Source organism: Numenius arquata, chromosome 11 (assembly GCF_964106895.1).
Source record: "Numenius arquata chromosome 11, bNumArq3.hap1.1, whole genome shotgun sequence".
In the NCBI taxonomy this organism is placed as follows: domain Eukaryota; kingdom Metazoa; phylum Chordata; class Aves; order Charadriiformes; family Scolopacidae; genus Numenius; species Numenius arquata.
The window spans coordinates 20,289,401-20,309,043 of NC_133586.1; the positions used below are offsets into that span (position 1 = coordinate 20,289,401).

Below are 19,643 nucleotides of genomic sequence, written 5' to 3' on the forward strand. Positions count from 1 at the left end.
AACCGGGGAATGTTTAGAAAGCACGCTCATATGTCACCACATGGTCATCTTTGTTTAAAAGTTCCTCCACTTTGAACAGTGAAAATAAAAAGCAGTTTTTTACTTGAATTTTAGCTGTTTCTCGAGCAGATTCTCACGCAAACACAACCCTGGAAAGTTTGTGCTGCAGACTGCAGGAGGCTGCTTCAGACAAAGAGGTATAACGTTGACAGTAACAACCTCCATAAATTTATGTTAATTTTCTATTTTATAATTTATTTTTAACCACAAAGCTGAGGTTTTAGACCTAGAACTGCTCATCTTCTGGCAAACGCTCAGCAAAACCGTGGTGGATTTCTGCTGGCCGCCAGGGAGAAATGACTGCCCCAGCCACGTACTTTATGCAAAATACAGGCGACTAAAGACCAGATTCCCATCGACACACTTGAATTATAAATGTGTTTAACAAGTAATAGCCGTCTTAACTGAGAATCTTTCCAATGTTTAGCCCAAAGAAGTTAACTGTTTTTAACACAATATTTACAACAACTGAAAGGAAAAAAAAAAATAATTCACAACTCTTCTGCAAACTGACGAACTACAGGATAATTACAGGACAGTATTTTTCTCATTTTTGGCTCCCTGGGTGTACTGGCACGGCTGCGCGGTGTCGGCAACCTGAAACTTTTGAAGGCAGCCTTTGTGACAGTTAATTAAATATGTGCACATACAGTATCACATTTTAAGACGTGACACCACAGAGCATTTAATAAAGATTAACACTCTGCATTCCTGATGCCACGAGCGGCAGATAGGACTACGTGTATGCTGTGAAGTCAAAATGTAAGCTAGAGCGCCTCTCCCCAAACTCCAAATTCACTTTTGTAATTTACCGTATTTCTTTCATCGTGATGCAGATTCAAAACATTTAGATCACAGTATAACATAAAAATCTATGCATTTTGTTACCCAGTTGCTACATTTCATTGGAGACGTACCCCTCTGCTGCGATAACTGATTATCCATTTGGCCTGAGCTCTGTGCAAAATCCTACGGGGGAAAAAAAACCGGCATCAGGTTTTCAGATCTTACATCTGAGGAATTAAAACAACATTTTTAAGTCTTCACAGTCACTCAAAACTCCTAATACTTTATGAAATTTGTAAATTAACAAACTCTGGCTTGCTTGCTACACATCGTAATAGAATACTGCCAGCACTTAAATACTATAATATATAGTGGATTTTTATACCTTTAACTTATACCTTTTTTGGAAAAAAATCCCCAACTTTTAATAAACAACAGAAAAAAACAAGATTCTAATATCTCCTTAGGAAACAGTTATTATCATGACTTTTAATTTAAGAGAACATTTACTATCACTGTGTTTCTTTAAAACAAATGGCGTTTTAGATTTATGCTCCTGACTCCAAATGCACTCTTCCATAATTCTCGAGTTATCCCATTTTCATCGGCCGTGCTTCCCAGCGACCTGGGAGCCCGAGGCGCTGGTCTCCTGAGACGAAGTGCAGGAATTCTCCGTTTTCCCGCAGCCATGACGAGCTCCGGCCAGCGCCATGGCTAGCTGTGTCACCAGCTGAGGTGGTCATTACTCTCAGTGCCCAGCGCCCTTTGTGATGCCGCTGATATCCGAGGGGATGCTGCGTCCTCTGGAGTCAGCAAGGACACCAACTTCCCTCGGAAACACGCAGGATTCTCCAAATCAGCACTCGGAGAGGGCTTTTAGTATCCTATCTTTCATTTGAGTGAGTAGCCACGGGGCAGAGCGGGTATTATTTGACATCAGAGATACAGTGGATACGGCTAAATAGATTTTAATTATTTCAGCCCATCGAGAAACAGGAGTAACAAAAATAAAAAGGATGATGCAGACTTCAGATGATGGAAATAAATCTGTCGGTAGGGAGGTATAACGTGGGGTTGTTGTAAAATCCAGCCATTGTTTTCTTTTGATTTACGCTGCACACATTTAACACGCTGCATTTAAGTGTTATATTTGAACACACCACCAAACCTTTACGTAAACGGGACTTCTTTTGCATTCCCTGGCACGGGAAAAATCTCATTTTCTAGTCCTGGGGAAAACATTTTCCAGTCTTTCCCAAACCTTCCGCCGAAGCAAACGAGAGATTTGCTCAGCAAACAGCAGCGAGGTGGAGTAGGAGTCCCGAGGGAAGTCTCCGCGCTCCTCGGCTCCTTTCAGAACTGTTCTCCGCGTGTGTGTGCACGTGCAACATTTGGGATTAGATCTTAAAATGGGTAAAATGCTAAAGTAGCAGTGAACTCAGCAAAGACGTGACACTTTACAGCACACAAGGATCTTCCATATTTAATATAACACCTTTTTAAAACGCCTGCAAGAATAGTACGTGGACTTGGCATCTCAGATATGCCTCTAATTGGAAATCAAATTCATAACATCGACCCTTGTAAATACACTTACGCTTTGCTGTAGCTACCGGGGATTTAAATGCCATTTTCTCTGCTAGCAGAGAAATCAAGGTACATAACCTTAATTATTCATATAGGGAACACTATCCTCCAAGTTTTGTGGTTCTTGACTGAAAAAAAACAAACTAAATTTGCTGCGTTTACTCAGAATACTTCAATTGTTTTTTCACCACTGCAACTTTTACACCGAAATCTGTAGTTTCACTATAAGAAATTAAAAGATGAATGATAGCTTTGTATTTAAACCAGAAGCTCATTACTATATGGCAAATTCTTTTAATACTAAGCTCCATACTTTTTTTTTTTTTTAAACTCCCATGCAATTATTTTAGTATTAAAAAGATAAAAAGTAGTTGCACTCAGAAGTCTGATGTTGTGCTAAGACTTTTAGGAAATATTTAGTTCTTATGCCTTCTCTCCCAAATCCGTGCAGCCTGCCCTTGGACTGGCTGTAAAGCATTAGGAAAAAGAGTTTCACCAACGTTTCTCTATCAAAACCAGTAACTTTCAGGTAACTGATACAGAGTTACTAGACTCCTAAAAGCATATTATTTTTCAATCGTAGAGCGTTTACAAAAAACCTGCATTTATTAATTGGAAACAGTCAATAAAATGTACAGAAAACATGAGGCATGCATAAAATGTGATACATAAAGCGCAGCATATAAATTTAGACAAAGAGAACAAAAATGCTGTAAATCCTTATTCAAAACAGTATTCGTAATGACCTCAGTGGCTTACTGTCAAAAATAAAGATTGCAAGATCAGACCGGTAACATATGTTCTGTGTATTTTCTGCATAAAATATATATACTTCTGTTCAGTTCTCTCTGTAAATCTGTTGTACACAGTATACAACTGTACATTTGCATGTAAACAGATTAATATACTTATTTCAGATATGCTATATGTGTGGTAGTTTTTTAAAAATAAATATTTTAAGAATTGTCTTGTAATAGCGGGATCTACATCAAAACTTCCTAGCACATCCAGTAACTTTAATGAAAACAGGATTCTGGATGTGACAGTGAGAACCTGAACTACTCGGTAACCTTTCAGTGCTGTAAGATGCCTCAAGTACAGGCATAATCTGTGGTTTGAAAAGAGCTGCAGAGAGTCTTAAAGTACTTCAACCCTGTTTACTTGTTTTACTTAAGTGAAATGATTTCCATATACAAGCAGAGGGGAGGAAAAGCGCTGCAGCGACGCTGCACCCTGACGTGAGGTTACTGCGATAGCTACCTGAATGAAGGTGGCGAGCAAAACACAGCTCATCTCCTGCTCCAGGATGATCTTGTTCTGAGGGTTATTGTAACAAGCAGCTATTAGCGAAGGGAAGAGCACTTTGATTAAACGAGGATCACTGAAATACTGGAAAGGCAACTGGCAAAGTTTTTGCAGCACCGTGGGGTGACGGCCAGACTGTACAATGATCTGAAAATACAAACGTAACAAAATTAAAACACGTGATCTATCTGTTCCTCTCTTCCTCTTAACCACCAAGGGTGTTGAAGTCATGCTAAAAAAATGAGCGTGGCTGAGGAGTAAATACTAAAAATAAAGCTTACAACATTTAGTCCAATGAACTTCTGGTTTAGTGTCCAAGTATTATTTTTATTGCAGAGGAACACAAAGAATATAAGGCTGTGAAACTTTTTTTTTCCTGTACCACCCAAAAAGACAGTAAGTAAATGAGAAGGGGATTAATCTGCAGATTCCAATAATAGATAATTTAATACCTTCATTCAAAAGACAAAGAATTATAGCAAAGGGACTACTGTGAGTTAGAGCGACGAAACAAAAATCCCCAACCGCTGCCATCTAAACATAGTAAACGTGTCTTTAGGGGAAAAAATAATCAAGAAAGAGATCACCAGGACTGTAAAACCCCCGCCGAAGCTCGATGATCCTTTCCTAGAGTGCTCTCTGGCAATTAGAGAGGACTCTGTTTCATGGGAGATGTCTGCCACGCATTCTCAGGCCCCAGAAAGAAAAGGTGATTGTAAGCTGCAGAGCAGGGAGTTTCAGTAAGTAGAGACCCAGAAAGATCCTCCCATCTGTATTTCTTATCTCAGTTTCTATCAGTGCCATTGACTCTAAAAGGAGAATTGTTTAGATAAATGGGACTGTTGTCATGAAGCAGGCTAAGTTTACAACTGTGTACATCTGAAGAAATAAGGCAACGCTATTACTGGTCTCCTGCAAAGGAACCTTTCCAATTTACTTGATATTCTTATAAAGCCTTTGTGATAAACTAAAAAATGTCAAAATCAGATCTGTTCCAAGTAACCTTGATTAGACAATTATAATATGAAAGAGCTGTTTGACCCAAAGTTGGCTTTTTGGCATAGAAGGAAGCTCCTATAAGGTTAGAACACTGTAAAACTTAGGGTCACGACTGTAAATTGTACTTGGAAAAACACAATTTTACAGGTACACACCCAGACAAGACTGCATTCAAATTAAAACCAGAAGGACAGAAAGAAGCAGTTGAGACCACAGGAACATAAATTACAGGGATTTACAAGTTTTCAAAGCACTTTTAACAATACCTTCAGAGCACACACTCAGTTGATAATGCAGTTCAGTTTAAAAACAAGATCAACAGAGCAATAGTTTGCATTTTTTTTCACTTCACCAGCCAAAAAGACTTTAAAAACCTTTCAAAATACTGGTAGAAATGTCTTAATGCCCTTAAAGACAGGAGGAATTTTTAAAAGACAGCCAACTACGTGACAAGCATACATTCAGGCATTGTTTTGAGGAAAGTATCACCGAAGCATTTGGATGATTCTGAACTGAACTATCGGGTACCACCCTGTAAGAAAGTGGGCGCCTTTCGAGTTCGCGATTACTGTTTGAATTTTAATTAGCCAGAGTGGTTATTATATAAATCTATGTTGTTCTATGGTAAATTCCACAAATCAGAAATGGACTTAAAATCAGTGGTAACTGTACTAAAATAACTACAATTACCATTTCTGATGCAGAACAGAACAACAGAACTCTTGATGGCTTTTTAAAGGCCACTGGGCACTTGACGAACAGGCAGAGGAGAAGAAGTTCTGGGGACTTTTCATTTTTCATTTCACATTTCACTTCCTTTATCTCTTCTAAGAACGCCATGGATAATTAGTGAACTCTTGCCAAACTAACAGTGCAGCTACTCACACAGCTTTCATGGAATTATTATTTCATTATCTTTTTCTTTTCAACATTTTTACTACTATGATGTTATCAACATTAAAGATAGGAAGGTATATACGAGGGCTGGTGATTGTTTTAATCTGGCATTTATCACATGTGGAATCAATTTAATGATTTCAGCTCATTGTACTAATGCAACTACTAAACCTGATACATTATATTATGTACTCTGAAAAAAAAAAAAAAATCATGAGTCACCCCTTACTGGAAAAAAAACCAAACAAATAAAGCTCTAGCAGAGCACATATTCCTTGTTTCACTGTCAACTGGTGGAGAAAGCAAAGTCCGGTATTTGACTTAGCCCACCAACAACAAAGAAAACAAATGAAAACCCCGCCTATGACTTCTTTACAGTGGAAAAAGACTGCTTGAGCTTTTTTTTTTTTTTTTTTTTTTTTTTCCTTTTTTTAAACAGTCACTTGGCTGAATGATCCCAGGGAGTCTTGCAGGCCTCGAACACTCATCTTACAAAACGCTCTAATACTAGACACAAACTCCTTACTGAAATCCAGCGCAGAAGCTTGCTTTTCCTCCTGCCACATACTGGAATCCAGACACATTTACCTAGAATTAGCTTTTCTTGTTGCTCGCTCTCTAGCCTGAAAGTCAGATATGCCCGTCAAACGTAACAAGATCCTAATTAAATCACTGCATTTCTGTACAGCCAAGCATTTAAGCACCTGCTTAATTTCAGGTATGTGCCTAGGTTCCATTAATATTTACTTGTGGTTTTCTTTTTCTGAATTGAGACCTATCAAATTAGTACAAGCTACTTGTTTTTTTTATTCAGAGCAGGCAACTCACATTAGTGTTTTTTATATTTCACTAAAAATTTTGCTTACTCTCAAAATGTATAGATATTAATACAACTTTATTGGTTTTGCCTGTGCTTAGCTTGCTTAAATTCCAAAGATGTACCTGCTCAGCTTAGCTTATTTTTAGCCCAACACAGTAAACATTACAATAACCCTCTGAAGACCCAAACTACGCACAAGTAAGAGACACAGCCAATACGTTTCTGAAATGCCATTTCATGATGAATGAACGAAGTTCTTCTTTGTGCTACCAGCCAAACTCAAGACCCTGCTGGGTTCCAGAGGTGGAGCCCCTGTTACAGGGCACGCTGATGTGGTTCAGGGTTAGAGCACCAGAAAGCACTGGCCAAGTGCACCGGCTGCCCCCAGTGGAAAAGGCTGTGGAAAATGAGAGGCTGGAGTGTCTTAAATTGGTTACTGTGCTGAACTGAAGTAACCTCTACACCATATAAGCCAATGCTTATAATGCACATAAGCGTGTAAGATGCATATAAGCAAGGCTGCACAATACATGCCACTGTAATAGCCAATTTTGTTTCTTTTTAATATTTGCTAAAAGTCACCTTTAAGAATAGACTTTTCCCTGCTTGGTCTCCGAACCTCCAGCTCTCCTACTCCACGTACGCTGCGCCTGCTGCAGCCGCCCCAGCCGACTGCCCAGCACGATGACTAATGGGATGACCTGTGGGGAACTTTTTCCTGAGCAACACCTTTCAAGGCCGCCTATCAGTTATCTTCTGTCACTCCCACCGGTTTATAGCCCTCTGCAGGTCCCGCTAATTTGCTTAATCTCCACTAGCCAGAGGGTCAGGCACTCTCTTCTGCCCTACCAGGCAATCCATGCTCCCGTGTGACTCTTTGGAAGCGCACTCTGCACTCGCAAGTGCAATAACCATCCTGATGCACTGCATGGGTATTTCTGAAGTTTATCACCTGGGAAAGCATGATTCATGATTTCTAAAGTCTCTAGATGGAAACCATTTTTTGCTTCAGTTTACCTGGGCCAATATTCACTGTACAGTCTATGGCTTGCCCATTTCCTGCAATCCCTCTAGCTGTGAAAGTCTGAAGCAGAACAAGAGTCAGTCTTTCAAAACAGACTACAATGACAAAAGCCAGCAATGCGCCACACAGCACTTGAGTAATAAAAAAGGACAATCAATCAAAAAAATAAAAAGCTCCTTGTGGTATGGAACAGTAATAAAGTTGTGAGGGGAACTCATCATTTTGCTGGAGATCAGGCTTCCCCTGTCACTTAGGCAGGGTGTCTGGCTGCAGACCTGAGGGGACTGCCGGAAGGATATTCCATCCTGGATTCTGCAACTCTCCCCTGTATTCCCAGCAGGACAGCTTCAGCAGCCTTCCTCTCCTGCTGTTGCTTCCTGGCACCCTCTAAAGGAGATCTTCCAGTATGGAAGCCCTTTGCTAGAGAACTCATAAACCAGATGCAGCCAAATCACTCGGGTATGATTTTCCTCTGGGTAGAAAAGGGAATGTTGCAGCTCATTTAATTTTTCTGTGAAGCTCCAAGGGCCCAAAAATAACTTTCTTGATGATCCTACAGGAATGAGAATCCTAAAAGTGCGACCCTTTCCCTTGCTTGCAAGGGCAGAGGGATAACTGCTGGCATACACAGGGGCAACCTTCCCATGGGAACTAGCAAGGGAAGGATGCTGTGGAGAACACCCCCTAATTCTATTTACACACCGTACAGACATGCATTTGTCTTTCACTTATTTTTCTCAATACTCCTTTTATCATCAATGAAAACTACAATTGCTTTTAAATGTGTATGTATGAATTTTTTGTCAAAGCAGGGTAATACAATCTTCATAACTAATAGGATGCAGATCTTCTGAATGATACAGCAATAATACAGAGTGTATCAACAGTTACATGTCAAGTCAGAAGTAAAATCTTACCAAGTCAATGGTTAATTTTACAAAACAAAAAAAAAAAAAGAAATTAAGAATCCTCTAGGCTTTGAAACTGTATCTTCATAATCAGTTAGAGTTTATAAGCATCTCCTAAGTAATGAACAGAATTTTCATTGAGAAAACTAAAATGCCAGTCAGAAAACTGAAGAATGACTGTATGTACAATATTGAACAAATATTAGCCAAATTGAGGTGACCTGGTAATTCATGTATTCATACCATTCATATACTCAGATATCCTAATCAGACATGTAATGTAGACGCACGCTACTCATTTTTCAAGAACTAGTAGTTTAATCAAATTGTCTCGGGAATTCTACTTTTTTTAACTATGAAGTAGTGGTTTTGGTGACAATCTAAATTTCTGTTTCCAAGTTGTAATTGCACACACTTTACGTATGTAAAGCACTTAAAAAAAGAAAAAATAATTGAATTTAAAACCTTCCAGAGATTTAAAGAAGATTAAGATCACAGATGGGTTTTCAGTGTTTCCATGCATGTATGTTAAATACTGTCAGATATTTTACTGCGAGTAACAAATAAAATGGTTCAGTCTCAGACCAAGAACTTTTCACTCCTTGTGTACTACGGGAGGTTAGTTGAGGATTACTGCAGAGTGGAAGTGCTGATTTTTAAAGCAATATTTAGTCTAGTTCTACTGATGGATTTAGGTTTTCTTGTTTCACTTGGACATTTGCAGCTCTGGAAAGGCATCATTCATGTCAGTTATTTCTGTCTATACATACCATAAAAACACTGGAATCATCTTTCAAAGAGGCTAATTAATTTTCTGGTCAGAAGGAACAGAAAGGCAGCAGCAAGCTTTTTGTCTATGCAAAGGCAAAACAGAAAGAACTAAGAAGTGAGTTTTCAAGTGATTCAGAAAGCCAGGTTCTCAATGAACTAAACTGTGCTAGACCAGAGAGTCACAATATTATGAATTGATTATTATCCATACATTTAGAAAGCAACAAGACATTCATCACATGTCTAAAATTGTAATAGTATTTACCATTCTATGCAATTATTTCCTCCAGGGTTGCTCCCTCCCCCTCCCCCCAATAAATAAAAAATCTCATCACAGTATTCCAGGTTAAAAAGGAGTTGGTTGAAGCCTGGCAAGAAGCTGGTCTCCTCCATCTAGTTAGGCAGTAGACAGGTTATCAAGTCCAAGGGTATGTTGGCAATTGGTCAAAGCAATGACCGATTCAGTGTGGCAAACAACTGTCAACGATAACCCATTAACCCAGGGTTCTTTAAGTCAAGCGCTGAGGGACACGGCCAGTGCTGGCCCCTGGAGACTTGCGGGGTATTCCCGAGAGCCCTCAGCCCCAGGCTACCTCAGGAACACAGGTGTGTACTTCCATCATTTTTGTTTCATTTTTGGGAGACCTGCTGAAGACTTTTCACAAACGTAACTGGAAGACATGACTTAAGTGTTGCCAAGTAGAAACGCTGTACATGGGTACTTTTCAAAGCAGATCCTGGAACTTATTTGAGTTCTCATTTGCATTCTGTTGCACTGCCTCATGATTTCCTTTATCACAAATTTCCCATTGCCATTAGGGCAATGTTTTTGCAAAAACTTATTTTTTTGTGAAGCTGACACTTCACTGAGGTGACCAGTAACGCTTTTGCACACAAAGGTGTACGGGTGTGCTTTCCGCACCACACCTAACAGCAAAGCTCATGGCAGCCTGGGTACTGCCCACATCTCTCCTACTAGCCACCTGGCTACCCTGCCTGCCAGCTCCCCTTGCCTTCCAGAAATCAACTACACAGAAAGTATCAGAAGAATTAAAAAAGAAGTGTCTTTAGACGTTAACCTGATCATATTGTTGCCTTATTATTTCTGTTCTTTTTTCTATAACGTAACATTATGTCATGGTTTATGCTGTTAAAATACGCAACATAAAACTGCAAAACCTTTGGCGGCAGGTGCATTGCTGGCATCAACGGCACTGCTAGAGCACAGCCCCCATAAATGAGACCTGCAGTGTTAGTGGGATGGATGTCCAACCAACAAAGTAGAGATGACGGCCAACAACTCTCTGCTGTCATCTGAGCACCTGGGACCGCGCGTACGCTGCCAGGTCTCCCCAGTATAAGAGGGATGCTCGCTTGGAAATGCTGCAGCAGGGAAAGAACATGACTTGGGGGTGCTTTCTGGAGTTTCTTTCATCCACGGAAGAAAGAAAAAGTTGCTTCTTGCTGTTTAAAGATAGCAGAGAAAGGAGGAAGATTGGCAAGGAGAGAACTGAAATCTGTAGCCACAAAAAACTCCAAATATTAAGATCTGAACAAAACCTTACAAGTCATTTAAGCGCACACTCTCGTGTGACTAACTGCACCACAATGTTGTGTTCTTGGTGCTCTACGGTCAGGCTGGTGGTTTTTAGTAATTTTGAACAAGTATTAGAAGTTATAGCTCTTTTATCAAATGAAGTGTGAGACAAAATTACAGTAACTTGGTTACAGGAAAACGGGAGTTGAATTGTAACTTTGTGAAGTTTAAAACTTCCTGAAGTGAAACCTTCCCCAGCTCTGGGAGAGGAGAAGCTGCTAATGAAACGGTGTATTCCACAGCTACTAAGGAACAAATACAGCGATTATCACTGTGAGCCGAATTAACTTTCTAGAGATACATCCTTTTAAAGAGGATTTCCTTTTTTTTTTTTATAATGAAATGAAGCATTAAAATGTGCTCTTCTACTTCACCGTGTTCTTCTGCTGTAACATATTTCCCATTCAGATGCAATTTTCTTCGAACAACTCAGACTAAAAGGCTAATGGTTCTCTAAGGGGCGCTCCTTGGCTTTTCCACTGTCTCCCATGACTGACAGTTCCAAACTTAAGCATGGCCATTATAAACATTTGGATCTTAAAATTGCCCTCTTGGTATGGGAACTATTAATGTTTCTTTTCTATTTGTTTATCATTGATATAAATGTCAATTCCAATTTGTACAAACAACTAATAACTTTATTGAACTGGAACTGAAATGCTGTGCATCTAATCTCTGTAACTACAGTATTCCATCAAACAGTTAAATCCTTTTGTTTGCTGTCAGGTTATTTATAACTTTGTAAAAGAAATAAGTCTTTATATTAGTAGTCCAGAGTTTCTCTTCAAAGTTAGATCTGCATTATTTCTTTGCTTCTATATAAACAGATCCCATACTGCTAGCATTTAATCAGCAGAATATGTCACCACTTCGGCTCTTCTTCTGTTTTAAGGTCAAGCTCTCTTCTTTCCGTTTTGCAAACTCCACTACTGGCAAGGCTCTGAGCAAAGAATGTTCTAAATTCCTCCTAACAGCTATCGGGAATTAGAGCACCATTTCCATGCAAAACCAACGTTCCAGGACGCCACATTCAAATTTAAAAACAAGAATTTTGTCTATTTGAAAAATCCCAGTGGTTATTTTCTTAACATCACATGTAAACTTTCAGACAGAAGATAACAGAGCTCAGAAATAACATTAGTCTTCCTATAAACCACATTACGAGCATCGTCCTTTTAGAGCTAGCTCTATGGTTTAACAGCAGGGATTCAGTAGTGCTCTGTGTATTCATAACAAGAAAAAAATACGTGAGCAGTTTTTGTATAATCATCCATTTGAGCATTTAGGATAGGACAATGGCAAATACAAGTACAGTGATGCAGTTAAAAGATGTGAAAACCTTTATCAAAAGTGATGCTAGTGGGAAATCTAGATAAAGAAGATAAAAAGGATGAAGATAAAGATCTTGAAAAAAAAAAAAAGTCACCAAAAATGACAAGTCACCTTAGTTGAAAGATAACAAATTAAGAATATAGTGATTAAATTCAGCAATAATTAAATAATGTTGAACAGATATTGTAAAAGATGAGCTCCATTACAGTGTGATGAGAGGAGAATGGAAACAATTGTAACATGCACTGAGGCTATTTGTGAATTTAACACACACCCAGGCTACAGGATGAAACAGCAGTCTAATGCCTGAACTAGAAAAGGCATTAAGGAAAAGCCTAACATTAAAAATGCTAGTATTTTAGCATTTAACATATTAACATAAAAATAAACGTTTAAACATGTGAAGTTGTTCTCATGCTTAGTGTTAATCATATATTTAAGTACCTTGTTAAACCGCAGGGTATCATTACTTCAATGTTTCCAAAATAACAATGTACCAGGAGATTTACACGTTTGAGTATTGGCCTAATGATTTTTAATCGGAGGAGAATACTATTAGACATCAAACAGATTGAGAAGGTATTCTGTAAGCTCAAATCAAAACTATCGTGCCATGTCTCAAACCCTTAGGTATTATTCTGAACACTGAACTGATCAGATTTGGACCTCGCAGCCCTGTGCTATTTTTGAAGAATCATCTTCACATTTAGGTGACATCCTCCGCTTCGATGTCATGCCACTTGTAACTGTAAGGTGCCGCTTTAGGTGTGATTCTCTACTCATTTACACGATTGAAACTCAATTGTGAATGAGGAATTCTTGATGTAAAGGCTAGAGAAGAAACAGGACCTTAGTCAACAGAAATCCAAACAGACTATTGGCAGAGGTTTCTGCCATCATCCTTCAAAACATAGCTAGTTTGGGTCAAAATGCCCAGAAGGTGTGAATAATTAAAATATATGCAGTCTAAAACACAGAAAATCTTTTTGTGTCGCTCAGAGCATTTTCTCTCTTCAAAAGCAAACATTTTCTGACACTCTCCAAAACCCTACTTGCAAGTGAGCTATACAGCCTTAGAACTTTTATTACTAGTACATTTTGTCTTCTGGCTTCCCCAATAAATGTAAAGGCTTTGTGAAAAATATCTGAGCATCGACTAAAAGGGCTGTGAGACACTGAGCCACTGGACACGTTACAGAACTGGCTGAGAAAAAGCTTCAAACAGAGAGCAAGAAAATGTACTTTTCTGCCATAAAAAAATGCGCTACAATTTACCCATCACTACGGGGACAGGAAGACGAGCAAGATTTTCCATAGTACTCCCTCTGCAAGATTTAATGCATTTTATTTTTTCTTTATGTTTCAGTATCACTTCAATCAAGTGTTACTTGAACTGAACGTGATGAAATGGGTTTGGGAGACTTTTTTTTTGGGGGGGGGCCTCTTGCAGGCTCCCAGGCTTAGGGCGGCATCCAAGTGCTCGGAACAACTGTCAGCTGCCTGAGCCCAACGCTGTGAACACAGAGCAGGCTGGCGTCCTCTCCGCAGGGGACCAGCCACGTCGGGGACAGGCACTGGGGGTCTGCAGAGCCTTGGAAAACTTGCGACTTTATGGGAGAAGTACAGGGAGTTCCCTCACACATGAGGCGAGGCAGACAATAGCTCACAAGGCCTGATTAAATATTTGCAGGCTTTAGACTTTGTTTTAAATTTCAGTGTGAAATGTAATTCTCACGCAAAGGCGAGAGCTGGGTGGGACGGAGGCCGTTGCGCAAGCTTCTGCGTCCAGCTCCGCCAACTCATCTCCACCAGCCAAACCCATCGTGTTCCAGGCCCAGGTCTGAGCTGAGGAGAAACCGCTTATTAAGCAGGATTATGCCAAACTCTGGGGTGGTTTTTTCAATGCGGACGAAGTTCCACTGGGGATTAAGCAGAGACCACCAAACTCTTTTTTTCCTGACCCAGGAATCAGATTAGAACGTCGCTCTCCGGAGGCCGCACTAGGCGACTGTTCTCTCTCCTCATCACTATGCTTTAGTTGCGGACTGTATTTTAAGGTTGTTGAAAGTACTGTCTTTTACGACATTGGGAGTTGAGTTTATTCTTTTTCTGTTTACATCTTAAGAATAAGACAATATGATAAATCTAAGTACATTCATTTCTCATATTAATTCCTATACATTCTCTCTTCCTCTCCTACAGGAACCAGCCAGCCACGAACTGAAACTAAATATACTTGATTTCATCTTAAGTCTTTGCTCATATTAAATTACCCTTCCCTGCACCCTCTAAAAAAACACAAAAGGAAAAAAATTATGGGATTTATTTTGGAATGTTAGAAACACAATTAGGATGTGACATGTGAAACATGCAATCCCCACATGCTCTGGTTGGATTTTATTTACTTTGTCACAGATCATACTTAAAGAAAAGGAAAAAGTTGATTGGTAAGCTCAAATAACAACAAAGGCGTCTGACAAATTACCTAAGAGGCATCCCCACTTTTCAGTGGCTGCCTAAGTAGGAATGACGTCTTTTGTGAAGATATTGTTTCATTTAAGAGAATTTACGTGGTCTGAGTATGTATGGCTGATAGAGAAAAAGCATACATTACGGATCCGTTTCCATTTAGAATCATAGTATCATAGAATTGTCTGGGTTGGAAGGGACCTTTAAGATCATCTAGTCCAACCATCAACCTAACTCTGATTAAAAAAAATAATAAATTTACTCCGTCTTAACTTGGTGAGTTTAATCCTTTGGGCATTTTTTGTTCACAAGCTGAAGTGCTCCTAAATGGTAGACAAGACTACAACTTCACATGAATCACTTGCTGAAAATTTACCAGGCGTATTTTTTGTTCAAACTTATAAAGCTTTAAAAGGTTGGGTCTGTTTTTTTTTTTTTGAAAAGGTTTAAAGAACTAAACCCACAGCCTCATGAAACCCATACTCCTAAAAATTCCTCCTCTGAAAAGAAACTAACAAAATCAGAATTAAGACATTTCAGATACTATTTACTTACAAATATGGACATTAACTATATGGTAACTACCAATTCCTGCGTCTTTACTCCCATGTTGTATTTTGAAAAAACTCCACCTACCAGATCAAAATTGTTCCAGTCACTCCATAGCCCCAAAAGCAACATAAATAATGAAAGTTTAATAATGGCCTCTAGTAAACAACCCATATGGAAACTCTACATAATATTTTTATAAGCATTCTTCCAACTTTTCCTGTCAACTTCTGATTTTCACAATTTTTCCATTTTAAAAGTATTTTTCTTTCTTCACGCTAACACTAGAGGAAAGTGGCCACATACCGAAACCCAATACGCAGTAACGCTGTCAAAAGCACAAAATAATTTCCTTACAGAAGGTAACTTTTAATCTAAAGTCACTTTATAAGTGTCCCTCATAACCCAGCAGTACTTGTAACCACAGCTAGCATTTCTGGAATATACATATGGGTGTATGTCATATACACTTACTGGGGGATAAAGTGTACTGCTATTTTATGACAGAACTAAGACTTCCCACATGAAAAAAATGCTAAAAAGGAAGAAAATATAACTATAAGCCAATCATTTAACAAAAAAGGGAAAAGACAATCTCAGTACGAAGTCCTTCTTGGGGACAATCTACTATGCTTTCTTGTGCTGGGAATGAGTCAAAAATTTCATGATCCTTTCATAACTGTGCCTACCATACAACGTTTTAATTTCTTGAAACATTATATTTATACCTGTGATACTGCTGTGTGACGTTTTGTATTTTTAAGATAGGAGAAATTCTTCTCCCAAAATATCCTTATTGCCTTAACTGGAGCTAGCTAGTATGCCTGAAACACGTTTTTCCAATAAATATTCCACCATCTAGATAGCAAGGATAAATTTCTAATAAGTGAATGATACTGTTAAATCTAATTCTGTGTGCTTCCATTTTGAACATACGGGTTATTAGATATTACCATTTCAATTAGTTATAAGTTTACAGGAAGAATAATGTACTGCTCTTATGGACACAAGTGTCTAGGGATAAAAGGTCTGGAGTGACAGAGAAATAAGTTATTTAGACTTAGCCAACTGGAAGACAAACTTTTGGGGATGAAATCCCTTCTTCAGAGACACACGGTTTGCGTATCCAAATTTTTCCAATTGCATTATTTATTCCAAGAGAAGTTTTTACTTCTACCAACAAACACTAATTTCATAGTTAAGTTTTTTAAAGCTGCATACACTTTTCCCTACCTCTTTCACAGAGATTTTATTTTGCCATCTAATAATAATATGTGTTAGTTCAACAATTCGAAGTCTATAGTTCTGTACCCTACAAATCCCCAAAGTGAGTGAGATTCTTCTAGAGCGCTCTAAATACAGCGTGTGTCAAAGACTGAAAGAACAAAAGTGAATTTTCCTTAAATAAATGCACAGCAAGACAAATGAACAATGCAACTGCCTTTGGAGCCTGTCAGGCAAGATCCTGAGTCCGAGGATCTGATTCGTGATGACTTCTCAAATGAAAAATATTCACTAACTGCAATGAAGACGGAAAGATTTTTATTCCCAATACAGCAATGTGAAAGAAGCCAAATCGTCTGCCATTCACATTAATTTAATTACGTGGCCACATTCAATTATCCAATATAATATGCAAATGAACTGAGTTGACAGCACATGCTCATTATGTTCATTATAATAATTAAATCAACAATGAAAAGGAATAAAAATGTAATGAAATAGAAGGATATTTTTAATTAACATGAGCATTTTAATTAGAAATTGTAATCCCATAGTCTGATATAGTATGATTGGCTTATTCAAAGATTGGACATTATTTTTATTACGCAGTTTAGCGCTACATGTCTATCTTTAGTATCACGGGACCTGTTTTCGTATGTTAATAGATTAAATGGCGGCCAAAAAAAGAGAATCTGTTTCCTTGATCATACTTCATGCAAAGCAGATGCCTAATAACGCCGAGCTCCACCACGGCACGGTTACAGAATCCTGGCTGGTGAAAGGCTGGCTGTCTAACTCTGTAGTAAACAAAAGTTCACGTGCCGATACAAAGCAGACAGTGCAGTTTAGCCTTGACTAATGACGTTAAAGCATTTAAAATATTAAAGAAACTCTTTGCTTTTTTAAATTTTCAGTTTCATAACTGATTTATTTCTTCAGTGACAGCAGCTGCCCTGAAAAAGCTTTATGAATGTTAAAACAAAATACAAAAAAAGGAAAGGAATATTACTAATATATTCTATGTGGGCAGAGTCAGCATATATTTTTAAAATAAACAGAGCAAGCTCTATCAAAACACTCGCGTTCCTTAGGAATCCATTGTCCTCATCCCTCCTCGACAGAATCACTTGGGCCCGGCCCAAAAGCCAACCGTGGTGAAATCGCTAACTGGGACCCCAGCCACTGTCTCTGCGTGTGTGGGACCCACTGGGAGGCCCTCCCCTGCCCTGGGGCTCCTGGAAACCGCACTGAAATATGAATCTTGAAGCTACATGAGAGAAAAGAACTTTCTTTTTCAATTTGCCACTCAACTAAATATAAAGACTTTTACAGATAGTGTAATAAAACCAGAGAAGCCTATATTACATTAAATGATTGGCATAGGATGCTCTTGGAAGATTTGCTTCTATGAATGTGGAATATTTAGGAAATAGCCCTTTTATTATTTTGACTGCATAGTGGTAATAATTCACTTACTTAAATCAGAGTGCTACTACAGAAGGTCAATGCTGAGGTTGACAGGCTGTAAAATTTCCTTTTTAGAAATCTATCTGTTCTCCAAACTGGGAAACTGCAAATTTTTTTAATAATTAATGCCTTTTTTTCTTTATTCCAGTACACCATTTTGGATATTTATCTCCTGATACAGGTAGACAAAGGAATCGCAAAAGGCACACTGAAAACTCCAAACAACTTTGGTTTTTTTTCCTTTTGAGAGTTGAAAAGAGCAAAAACATACAAAGGTTCATAATAAGGAATGGAAAGTTAGAGGAAAAGACCTATTTAAACTAGAAACATTTCAAAAGAAATGTACATTTGACTGCAAGAATAATGTGAATCTGCTTTGAAATATGTCAGTTATTGAATCCTCTACAGTTTGCTCAAACAGTAAATAAAAAGAGTTATCAGGCTCTATGGAAATTTGTTTTCATAGCTCAAGTCTAGCGTATCTATTTTTATTATGCTGTTCTTTCCAGGAGTTTAAGCCTACTATTTGAAAGCTTTCGCTGTGAAACCAATTTTTTATTTTTAGTAGGACTCTGCAGATGATCAACAATGGAAGAAAAAATTGGAAACTCCTAACACAATAAAAAAATCAAACCGTAACTGAATGAATAGAAAGCACTTCCCTTTTAATGAAAGGCAACATATCTTTGTTGGAAGTCACAACACTAACAGCACCTGAAAATAACCACCGTAAGCCAGTCGTACTGCTTTGCCTACTAGTAAAAGAAAAAATACTTCCTTTTAGTAAAAAACCTCCGCCACATTTTTCAAGTACCTGAGCGAGGAAAGCTTCAGTTTTTCAAAATGTTTTTTTAAACAAAAAAAAAAACAAAACAAACCAAAATGCCACTTCAGAAATGACATAAAAAGTTAAGCTCGCCATGACATCTCTTGAGATAGTACCACCAAAGCAAAGTGTATGAAAAGAGCTAACATACCGTGGGTGTTTAACCAAAGACCTAAACTCCACTCTGGGGAGCTGCAGAAGCTACATTTTAATCTTGAAAATGAACTCAGCGCGAGGCAGATCGGCGATGGCACAGGCCCTCACCCCAGCACGCAGGCTGAAGACTCCGAGAGGCTGCAAAGTCCCCAGCTGGGAAGGATGTCCCTAGACAAGGGCGGTTTGCAGCCCCCATGGCCAGCTGCTGCCGTGGCACGGTGCCCGCTGGTCGGGCTGGGACCTTCGCCCCAGGGCACGAGCGTGGAGCAGCCCCAGGCACTGCAGGCTCCTCCGACATCGCTGGTAGGAAATCCCTCTTCTGTGCTATTCCTGGCACGTTTATAGTTGCAAGTCCTCCATGCAATGAATCACATCTGTTTATACTTGTGTGCCAGAAAAGACATTTTTAAACTGCAGAGAAAAGACAACATTGTTTGTTGGCACTTCTGGATGCCAGCATGACCTGTTGTGTAGCAGTGGGAATCGGAAAATGGCAGCGGTATCACATGGATTTTCAAAATGATCATATTAAAAAGCGTTGCCTACAGTCAGCTCCAGCTCCTGAGGGTAGGGAGGCTGCAGGATCCGCCCTCCGGCTGTGGCCAAAGCCACAGAAACATACTGTATAATTACATTATATACTTCTGACAGCATTGTCAGCTTTAAGATATTCTAACATTCCAATTATAGTCAACAACTCTAAGAACGTTATCAGACAGCTCTTCTCTAAACCTTTGCTGACAAATCGCAACACTTCGTTCTTCTGCTTGTCAGCTTAACTGAGGGCACTAAGCTCCTCATCCCAAACTCCTACCCCAAAAGCAGAACAAAACCAGGAACCAGGTGTTGCAAGTGTGGAGAGAGAA

At 38.9% G+C, this 19,643-nt stretch overlaps 1 protein-coding gene across 1 annotated transcript in view; it reads right to left on the minus strand.

The window, feature by feature from the left end:
- Positions 1–19,643, minus strand: part of SCAPER (S-phase cyclin A associated protein in the ER) — a 159,893-nt gene that overhangs the window by 1,434 nt on the left and 138,816 nt on the right. The window contains exons 30-31 of the mRNA XM_074155466.1: positions 3,694–3,885; positions 978–1,029 (exon numbers count right to left, since the gene is read on the minus strand). Coding sequence (XP_074011567.1) covers positions 978–1,029; positions 3,694–3,885 — 244 coding nt within the window. The remainder of the gene's footprint in view (positions 1–977; positions 1,030–3,693; positions 3,886–19,643) is intronic.